Genomic DNA, 10894 nt, shown 5'->3' with positions numbered 1-10894 from the left:
GTGTATGGAACATTTCTGGGAGTTTTTATTTCAGCTCATGAAACAGGGGACCAACACTTTACATGCCCGTTTTTATATTTTTGTTTAGTGTATATATCCATTCATTCACCGTGTGTGTCTGACAATCCCCTGCACTAGGTCTCGGCAGAATGTTTTGTATAGTGACCACAGAGGTTGGACATTTTGTGCAATTTGTGCCTCCCCCTCCACTCAAATGTTTATGGTAAAATAATTTGTAATCATGATTGGTTACTGGCCCTATTTGATTTGACAATTTTTTTTTGTATATATAAACTTTTTTCCCCTTCTGTTTTTCATGTTTATGGTCACATGTTTGGTGTCAGTACAGGTCCATAGTGAAAGTTTGTTATCTTTGGTTCCTCATGCCACAGATTCTTTGAATAATAAATATGATGTACAGTTAGGTACTTGATGTTGTCAATCACATTTGTTTCACAATCACAGTGAGAGAGAAATATTTTTGTTTTTTGTTGATATGAATAATTATTGTGATTGATACCTGATTTGCTCAAACTTGATTTACTTGTAGTGAACGTCAACACACAAACATTGAATTGTCACCACATACATCAACTGGTAAGATTTTGTTATATTCCAAACAGTGCTACATTGACAAGTTAACAAAGTTACTTTGTCATAGACACATGAAGTTCACGTGTTTCAATATAGGTCAGAATAATGTTTTAAAAAACACAAATTTAAGCAGGCTCATTTGGAAGAAATTGCAACTGTCTTTGCTGCTGCATGCTGCATTAGTGACACAATTAAATATACTGTCCCTTCCACTGGTTTATTATTCAATGTGAGGAAATGGTATGTATAAATTGACGACTGTCTGCATAAAGCCCTTTAAATGTTCTTGTATACAAATCTACACCAGGATTACAATCCACTGCTTGCTTTCTTCAGCCCAGCCATATTCTCAGTAAGTGGTCTAATTACTAAAGGACAATCTCCTTATTCCCTGATATCAACCATATTCTGAGATTGACTCATGTTGGCATCCCCTCTACATATGTATAGACTTCTGCAGGCTGTCAGACAGATCTAGTCTGGCTAGACAGAGCGATCTAGAGACCGCTTTATTGGTTGTTTTGCTTCAGCTCTGTGACGCGACGCACCGAGCCAATGGTAGAGCTCATGCTGCCCCAGTCACTATGCTTGTTGTACTCGCCAGGGCGCAGGAAGTACTGATGGCCCCTGTAGTTTGGGTGCTTGTGGAGGATCCAGTAGCCCTCCATAACATTGCAGGAGGAAATGTCTCTCCGGTGGAAGCGGTCCTGCAGGTTGGGGCAGTCGTCGCTCAGCTCCATCATCTTTCCCCCAAAGTCTGATCTCTCAAAGATCTTCATCCTGTAGTTTCCATTGTACTGTGCAAGGAGAAAATTGATTCACTTCATAGAACTGAAATAATGTTTTTTCAATGTCAGACTTTTAGGCCTGAATGTTGTATGAAGGCTTGGGAAACTTTGGGAAACTTCACATGAACTCCCTAGCTACACAGAATATTGTCATAATTCATTAAGTAACAGCTGTTGTAAACAGTCATGACAGCTGATGTAAGCTTATGGGAATCTTGAATCTGAGAACATCTGACAGCTTCCACCTGAAAGACATCTCCTGCAATGTTGGGTTGGGCTCGCAAAAAAACTTTGTAGGCATACCTCCTACAAACATTCCTAAATATTGGTTTGTGTCAAGTCAATTGCCTATAACCATGTCACACTTATACCAGCTGTTATAAATGTTTACAAAGGTAAAACAGATTCAAGAGCATTTGTTTGTGTTATGTTGTGTCATGACGGTGAAGATATAGCTGTTCTCACAGCTGGGATTATGCGACAGGAGCGGATGCAGTCGTTGAAGCCGGACCAGCGATGGTGGTCAGCGTACTTCCCCCTTGTCAGCATGTACTGGTACCCAGAAAAGTTAGGCTTCTCATAGGCCATCCAGCACCCACTGTCCACTCGAATGGAGTTACATCGGGAGAAGTGGGAGTGCATGTCAGTGCAGTCACCACTGCACTCATAGTGGCGTCCCTCAAAATTCCTGCCCTCGTAGAAGATGATCTGAACAGAGAGCTTCTAAAGTTAATGGGAATACAGGCAGAAGCACATCTCTACATTTTAATCAAACTAGCTTAGAACCTTCTTTCTGGGTGAAAAACACCCCTGTGTTTGGATTTACACATGAAATTGACTCTGCAAATATATTTGAGAATGGCACAAAGGATAGAAGAACACCTATTTTCCTAGCCTTGGTCCCAGATCTGAATGTGCCGTCTCACCAACACCTATTGTCACTGTCGATGTCATGCAAAAACAATGGCCACAGGAGTTGGTTATACAGCACAATCAGATCTAGAACCAGGCAAAAAAAAATCTGTGCTCATACTACAATTATGATTTCAGACAAAACTCATGACTAAATCTGAAATGGAACGGCAATAGACTTGAAAAGGCGGTCTGTAATGTTTTTTTCTTTGGAAAATTACATGTTCTGCTTACCTTACCCATCATGACTGTGGAGGTCAACAGGACAGGCCTGTCCTCATCCCAGAGCCTTTTATGTGTCAGAGAAAAAAGATAGAGCATTGTTATTAAAATCACGTGAGTTATCCCGTCAGCACAAACTGTTCTATCTGCCCCTATGACACTGAGCACATGTCAACCTCATGCTCCCTTTAGATTGAATTCCATTATTATGCAAATACAGTTAGACTATTTACTAGGTCCGGACAATAGAGTTGCACACTTGGTGTTTGGTCCCGAGGAAAACATTGCTCAAAACAGGTTTGAAAAAGGTTAGTTGGAAAACTGGACTTCACAAACATCCCTGCCTGTTTTACTCTCACAGCCATATATTTTTTTAAATAATTCTGAATGATGGGCTCTGATGTATAATAATCTTAGTTCAAGTAAACAGTTTTCAGGTTCCGTCTTGGAATATCCTCATATACTGCATTTACATATTTCTGTTACTGTACATATACAATAAACCACTATGGGTTCTTCCTCTTTGTGGAAAATTGAATAATTGAACTTGAATCTCGGGAATCTATTGATTTAGAACATCAAACAAAAGTAGAGACCGAGTACTCTAATTGATCCATACTGTAATATGTTTATTATAGTCCTAAGGTGCATTCCCACTTTAGGAGACGGGTGCAATAGGCCTTTTCCATCTTTGTAATCATTTCGGTCTTCTATGGTGTTCACGCTCAGCTCGCTCTGTCGCTCCTAAAAACGGCAGGTGGTTTTCTGCAAATCTATTGTCGGATATGTCAGCGGGTAGGTCCTACACATTAGTGGAATATTTCGGGGGCGATGACGGATACCGCTGTGGTAGCCGTCATTGTAAAAATGAGAAGGGGAACTTCTCTCATGGTAAATGTTGATTTGTAAAATCGCTGGGTCAACTTTATTTTACTGTCCTTTGTGAAGGCCTCGTCGTTGACAGCTGGCTAGTTAACTGTTAGCCAGCCATTTTCCATAGCAAAGAGTCCACTATCTAACGTTAGCTAGCCATCACATCATTTTAGCTAGACACATAGCTAACTTTATGTAGTTAAATATTTGGCATGTTATTTGACACATGGTTTACAACTTCATAGTTAAACATATTGTTTACGTTAGCTAGTCAAGCACATCAAGCTAACCTTACTAGCTAGCTAACGCCGGTAGCACCCCCAAAAACTTTAAATCGTTCTTCTGTGTTACCACCGCAGATGGAACAATGAACCAGATATTTCACCGGATGTTAAAATCTAAAGCATCCGGTTTGCGTTTTCGCTTACAACTGAATATGGTGATGCGAGGAATCACAGTGGCCTGCAGTGGGAGAAGATTGAGCGAGATGGATTTTGGCTGACATTCTGCACATTTTCTCATTTATGAAACATTTGATCTCCATACAGTTTTCTGTTCTCTAAACTATAATCTGTAACAGAGTGGACTGCGTTTTGTAGACATTACCCTTGCTAAAGTTCTATACATTTCGCTGTTTAGGAGTGCAAGGGCGAATTGAGTTGCTGCACAAGGCACTTCAGAGTAGGTGTTCCCTAATAGAAATATGCAAATAAATGCTAGAACGTGCCGATAGGATCTTACTAGCTCGTGCTTGGCTCTGCCCACCTTGTTTATTCTGCCCACTAGAATTAATTTACTCCCATTGGAAACTACAGGCTCTGGTCTATCTTGGGCTACTTATAAAAACGTTGGTACCACTGTGGTGACTTGGCAGCCAAGTTGGCTACTTTGACAGCGGACCACACTTCAAAGTATAGCCTTTTCGTTAGTTAGGCCTATGTGAAATCAATGTCTGTTTACATAGGGACTGGGACTTCCCCAGCTTAAAAATGTTTAGAAAAATGTCACTGCATCAAGATAGCTAATGGCAGAGGCAATATACACGCACGCAAGTATCTGGACACCCCTTAAAATTAGTGGGTTCGGCTATTTCAGCCACACCTTTTGCTGAAAGGTGTGTTAAATCGAGCAGATAGCCATGCAATCTCCATAGACAAGCATTGGCAGTAGAATGGCCTTACTGAAGAGCTCAGTGACTTTCAATGTGGCACCATCATAGGATGCCACCTTTCCAACAAGTCATTTTGTAAAATGTCTGCCCTACTAGAGCTGCCCTGCTCAACTGTAAGTGCTGTTATTGTGAAGTGGAAACTTCTAGGAGCAACAACTGCTCAGCCGCTAAGTTGTAGGCCACACAAGCTCACAGAATGGGTTCGCCGAGTGCTGTAGTATGTAATAATTGTCTGTCCTCTGCTGCAACACTCTACCGAGTTCGGGAAGATGCCAGGAAAATGTTTCCTGTCCCAATGCCAACTGTAATGCCAACTGTAAAGTTTGGTGAGGGAGGAATAATGGTCTGGGCTGTTTTTCATGGTTCGGGCTAGGCCCCTTAGTTCCAGTGAAGGGAAATCTTAACGCTACAGCATACAATGACATTCTAGACAATACTGTGCTTCCAACTTTGTGGCAACAGTTTGGGGAAGGCCCTTTTCTGTTTCACCCCAGTCACAAAGCGAGGTCCATACAGAAATGGTTTGTCGAGATCGGTTTGGAAGAACTTGACTGGCCTGCGCAGAGCCCTGACCTCAACCCCATCAAACATCATTGGGATGAATTGGAACATCAACTGCGAGCCAGGCCTAATCGCCTGATATCAGTGCCCGACCTCCCTAATGCTATTGTGTCTGAATGGAAGCAAGTCCCCGCAGCAATGTTCCAACATCTAGTGGAAAGCCACCCCAGAAGAGTGGAGGCAGTTACAGCAGCAAAGGGGGGACCAACTCCATATTAATGCCCATGATTTTGGAATTAGATGTTTGCCAAGTGTGTGTCTATGTACTTTTGGTCATGTAGTGTATTTCTCGTAACAACTCAACAAAATAACCTTCACCTGTGATAGCGAGACACCACTGCCCTTAACGGTACTCCCACCAGCTTTGGTCATGGAAGTAACGTATGCTACTCTTACTCCTCAAGCTGCTAAGGAAACCTGGCTAGCTTGAAATCTAGCTAACTTTAGTTAGATGCTAGGCTAGCGTCTGCACCAACGAGGGAACAATGAGCTACTTCTCTGGAGCAAAATATACCTGATATTCTTCTATGTAATACAGTAAATGTCCTACACATTAATGTTATGTTGATCATTATTTGCAAATAAGTCTTAGAACTCAGTTATTTCGCAAAAAATCTGTCTGGTCATCTGAGGACCAGGCTAATTGACGCTGCCAAATGCTACATACTGTCATGGGTGACAATGGCACTGAGCCAACCCTGAACATCTAACACCCTCTGTCTGGCTTAGAGCGATGTGATGAAGGTCAGAAACTTGTGCAATCTATATCCTCTGAGGTATTATTCAGGGAAGGGCTAGCCAGTTTAGGCCTTATTTCCTGTTCAGAGAACTGACCTTAGAAACACCAGATTTAAACTAGGCTAGATGTTATTCAAGTGAGACTGGAGTTTCCCTTTAATAGTGAGTTTGAAGTCTTATGATGGAACCTTTACGGAGCTAGGATGGTTTTAAAGCAATGGCTGATTTATAAATAGTAAGTTAAAAGCAGGGGAGGTGTATAAATGGACTCCCTGAGAAAAAGAAGTGCTGGCCAGCTCAGCCTCGTAGGCGTACTCAATTCTCAAACCAGCTGGATGAGTCAACAGACGTGGCGGGCCTGGCACATCTCCTGGTATACACTACCATTCAAAAGTTTGGGGTCACTTAAATGTCCTTGCTTAGAAGCAAAGCACATTTTTTGTTTATTAAAATAACATCAAATTGATCGGAATTAGTGTAGACATTGTTAATGTTGTAAATGTCTATTGTAGCTGGAAACTGCTTTTTATATTTATGGAATATCTACACAGGTGTACAGAGGCCCATTATCAGCAACCATCACTCCTTTGTGCCAAAGGCACGTTGTGTTAGTTAATCCAGGTTTATCATTTTACAAGGCATATTGATAAGTAGAAAACCCTTTTACAATTATGTTAGCACACCTGAAAAATGTTGTTCTAATTCAAGAAGCAATAAAACTGGCCTTCCTTAGACTAGTTGAGTATCTGGAGCATCAGCATTTGTGTGTTTGATTACAGGCTCAAAATGGCCAGAAACAAAGATCTTTCTTCTGAAACTCGTCACTCTGTTCTTGTTCTGAGAAATGAAGGCTATTCCATGTGAGAAATTGCCAAGAAACTGAAGATCTGGTACAACGCTGTGTACTACTCCCTTCACAGAACAGCGCAAACTGGCTCTAACAAGAATAGAAAGAGGAGTGCGAGGTGCACAACTGAGCAAGAAGACAAGTACATTAGAGTGTCTAGTTTGAGAAACAGATGCCTCACAAGTCCTCGACTGGCAGCTTCATTAAATAGTCCCCGCAAAACACCAGTCTCAACGTCAACAGTGAAGAGGCGATTCCGGGATGCTGACCTCTGGAAAGACAGCGAAGAGTTTAAAGGCAGTTTACCAGTTAACTTACAACAGCGCATCCCCTGAATGATAATGAAGAGGTAGGTGAGAAGCCTGACCATGGAGACGGGGGAGATGAAGCGTACTTCATGAGCTGTAACTGAAAAACAACTGACATTTGGAAAGCTTGAGGTGAGGTAGAAAGTGTGGTGGGTCAAGTATTGTTAGCATTGTTAAGTATCTTGCTAGCTGGATCGAATTCTCCATTAGCTAGCCAGAGAAATGTTGAGATATATTAGCCTACTTAAACTAAATTATTTGATAATTTCTGGTGTGAAAATGAGCTGGCTAATAAAGTCAGACAGCTCGTTACAACATCAGATGAGCTAAATTTCCTCAAGTTATAACACGCTAGTTGCTTACTGGACCATGGCAATCTGAATTGTTAACTAGCTAATGAACTAATGTTTTTCCTCCATAGTATGTTGTTAATTTTTAGAATGAGAGAATTAGGTGAAAATGAGGCGTTGCTTGTTAATAAACAGCTGGGCCTGGCTTAAGCTGGATGCCACTAGAGGTTAAAGGAACAACACACACTTTCCCTCCTCACTTTGTAGAGCAGATGTCTACAGGCAGAAAATGTACAATGTAATAATGTGCAGTGTAGCCCAAAGATTTTGCTTTTGTTGAATATGACAGTAATGTTTGTGAGGGGGGATTATTACATTTTTTTACTCAGTGAACGTAATTTTTGTACACGTGCACTTGATCGAGTCTACTATAGTGGCCACTTTAATAGAGCAAAAATAGAATGCCTGTTTCATTCTATTTCTACTTTAAGATGGGGTTTTTTTTCTTCCCAAGTGCAATATTTAGATGTGTGTGTGGTCAAAGTATTATATTATAAAAGGCTGCAATATTAGTGTATTGTTTTTCCCAAGACTTGAGTGTCATTTGAAGTCTAGGCAACAAATAACATTGGATTGCTTTCTTTACATTTTTTAGCTGTGAGTTAGGTTCACGTTAACCACTTTATTTTACACACAGAGACTGATCATGTAGATAATATTCTTTGTTGTTTAATTAGTTAAACATTTTCTGCATGTTTCAGTGTAAAAAAAAAAGTGTCACCTTTTTGGGCCCTCACCATTTTGCATCCCTGATAAAGAGCAAAATTGTTATTATATGTGACCTGGTCCTACAAGAGCTCTTTGTCACTTCCCACATGCCGGGTTGTGACAACTCACACTCATTCTTATGTTTAATAAATGTATCGTATATTGTGTGTGTGTGTGGCATGCTCACAATGATGGCAAAAAACATTTGAGAGTGTGCTGACCGTGGTGCTAGAGGGGGTACGCAGCTGGAGGTTGAATGTTTGAAGGTGTACGGGAGTGTAAAAAGTTTGGGAACTACTGCTCTACAGGTTCGGTGTCCCTATATCAGGACGGTTGCTGCTAATGTGACTAGAATGATGTAAGTAACAGCCAACTTTCCAGGACGTAGACATGTCTTATATGGCAGAAAGCTTACATTCTTGTTAATCTAACTGCACTGTCCAATTTACAGTAGCTATTACAGTGAAAAAATTCTATGCAACAACAAAATACTTATCACGGCAACTGGTTTGAGACATTCACCTCTGAAGGTAAGTCATGTATTTACATTCAGTAATCTTGCTCTGATTTGTTATCCATTTTTATATTTAAATGTACGAACTGGGTTTTACAGTTTGAACCCCTGCTTTTTCTGGCCCCATCCTGCCCGGATATATATATATATATATATATATATATATATAGATTTTTCTATAGTTATGTACTTAAAAATATATCAATTGACCAATTTGGCACATTTGGGCAGACTTGATTCAAAATGTTGTGCAGTAATGTAATGCTTCACTGGATCCGCAAGAAACTATGCACACACACTGCTACCATCTGGTGGCTAAATTCATGGCCTTTCTCTTGCATTTCAGAGTTTAAAAAAAAGTGAATGCATGTTTTTTTTAAATTATCTTTTATCAGATCTAATGTGTAATTCTCCTACATTAATTTCACGTTTCCACAAGCTTAAGTGTTTCCTTTCAAATGGTATCAAGAATATGCATATCCTTGCTTCAGGTCCTGAGCTACAGGTAGTTATAGCTTTGGGTATGTCATTTTAGGCAGAAATTGAAAAAAAGGGTACGATCCTTTAAGAGTTAAGAAAAAAGATGGCAAGTGACTCGCACCTGTTGTCTCTTTCTCCTCCCTGCTGCAGCGACCACCACATAACGGAGGTTTGTGTGTATAGTGCTGTCCTTGTTGCTGTTGATTCAACATAATTAGACATTTCTGACTGAAAAGTTGTTACCGAAATCCCCTAATTTAAGGAAACATTCCCTCAACGCTTGCTCTCTTTACGTGACACATGTATGCTTCGCATATCCCGTTAGATGACAAAATACATTTTTGGACCTTTTGGAACAATGTAACTAACACTAAATAAATTCTAAGCGCACCGAGTCTGTTTTTTTTGTAAATCCTTTATTGCATTAGACTAAACAGTTGCATGCATTCGTGAATGCAATTTCCGAAATGGAACAGTTTAGGCTTATTTTATTGTTTACGTTAATTATTCAATGGTCTCTTTAAAAAAAACTGAAATGCTTAATTTCATTTCACATCATAAATGACTTGTGTGATGACATGAACTAATAAATTATTGATTGATACAGTAGTGTGTATATATATATATATATATATACACACACACACTCACATAAATTATGATATAAAGACTAAACTGGATATGCTCTTAGGCCTACAGCTTGATGGTGGTTAAACAAGGCTGAGATCGAGAGCCATGAGTCCTCCGAATCAATGTGTCGGAGAAAACCCTGTTCAACTGGCGACTGGGGTCAACCTGTGTAGCAGTGTGATGTTTGCACACAAGGACCAATTCAAATATGCCAGGTCAAGAGGGGATGTTAATAATTTGATAATAATAATAATTCAGTGTATTTTTTAAATTTAATTACAGCTGCATAGCTAATGTTTTTCTTTGGTGTACAAACACTTTTTCATATCAATATTGTACATACATGTGATTGTAAAAGTTTTGTATATTTTGGTTTGGTTATCTATATTTCCAAACCCCCAAATGGTTCTCTGATGCCTGACCTTCGGCGAGCAAGGTATGTTGTCCTTGGCTCCGGAATTGTTTAATATAAAACCGTCATAATGTTACACAATGTACGGTTATGCTACCATACGTTTGTTACAATGCGGATAATATAAAGATTTATGTTAACAAGTTTCGCAAAGCTCGCTAACTTGGGACAGTGTTTGAGTGAGTGTCCATGTGCTGCGCAGGTTCCTGAGAGCTAGGACTGTGCCAAGGGTTAACATTTTATTTTACCTTTATTTAACTAGGCAAGTCAGTTAAGAACAAATTCTTATTTTCAAAGACGGCCTAGGAACAGTGGGTTAACTGCCTGTTCAGGGGCAGAACTACAGATTTGTACCTTGTCAGCTCAGGGATATGAACTTGCAACCTTTCAGTTACTAGTCCAACGCTCTAACCACTAGGCTACCCTGCCACCCCAACATAATGTGTGTTGTCTCTTTGTGTGCAGGTATGTCTTTTATTTTGTCCGAATTATGTTCTGTATCATTTCACTTGTATTGTATGGTGTGCTGCTGTGCATTGAATGTGTGCACGCAGCACCTGTTATTTCCTTTTGGCGCTCTTTTGCGTGACCTTCGGCTAGCAAGGTGCCTGAGAGCTAGGACTGCGCCAAGGGTTAACATAATGTGTGTTGTCTCTTCGTGTGCAGGGCAAATTAAAATAATTCCACTAGCAGACCTTCAGTTGCGGCAGCGTCCTAATTAAAAGTACACAACGCAAAACGAACCACGCTACAAACTGGTGCCGCGACCTGCCGACTGTCAGCTCA

At 40.3% G+C, this 10894-nt stretch overlaps 1 protein-coding gene across 2 annotated transcripts; it reads right to left on the bottom strand.

The window, feature by feature from the left end:
• Positions 1-331: 331 nt before the first annotated feature.
• LOC110491811 (gamma-crystallin S-1) lies at positions 332-2637 on the bottom strand. Of its 2 annotated transcripts, none has more exons than XM_021565591.2 (3): positions 2529-2637; positions 1848-2090; positions 332-1391 (listed from the first exon to the last, which is right to left on the bottom strand). In XM_021565591.2, exons 1-3 carry the CDS (start codon positions 2613-2615, stop codon positions 1104-1106), a joined length of 618 nt encoding a protein of 205 aa, XP_021421266.1. In that variant the 5' UTR covers positions 2616-2637; the 3' UTR covers positions 332-1103. The 2 variants fall into 2 exon arrangements, with proteins under 2 accessions (XP_021421266.1, XP_036802606.1); XM_036946711.1 differs by having other exon boundaries at positions 1848-2105; positions 2529-2545.
• Between the last annotated feature and the right edge of the window lie 8257 nt (positions 2638-10894).

Source organism: Oncorhynchus mykiss, chromosome 16 (assembly GCF_013265735.2).
Source record: "Oncorhynchus mykiss isolate Arlee chromosome 16, USDA_OmykA_1.1, whole genome shotgun sequence".
Classification (NCBI taxonomy): domain Eukaryota; kingdom Metazoa; phylum Chordata; class Actinopteri; order Salmoniformes; family Salmonidae; genus Oncorhynchus; species Oncorhynchus mykiss.
The sequence above is the reverse complement of the archived record's forward strand: the minus strand, read 5'-3'. Positions and strand labels throughout refer to the sequence as shown.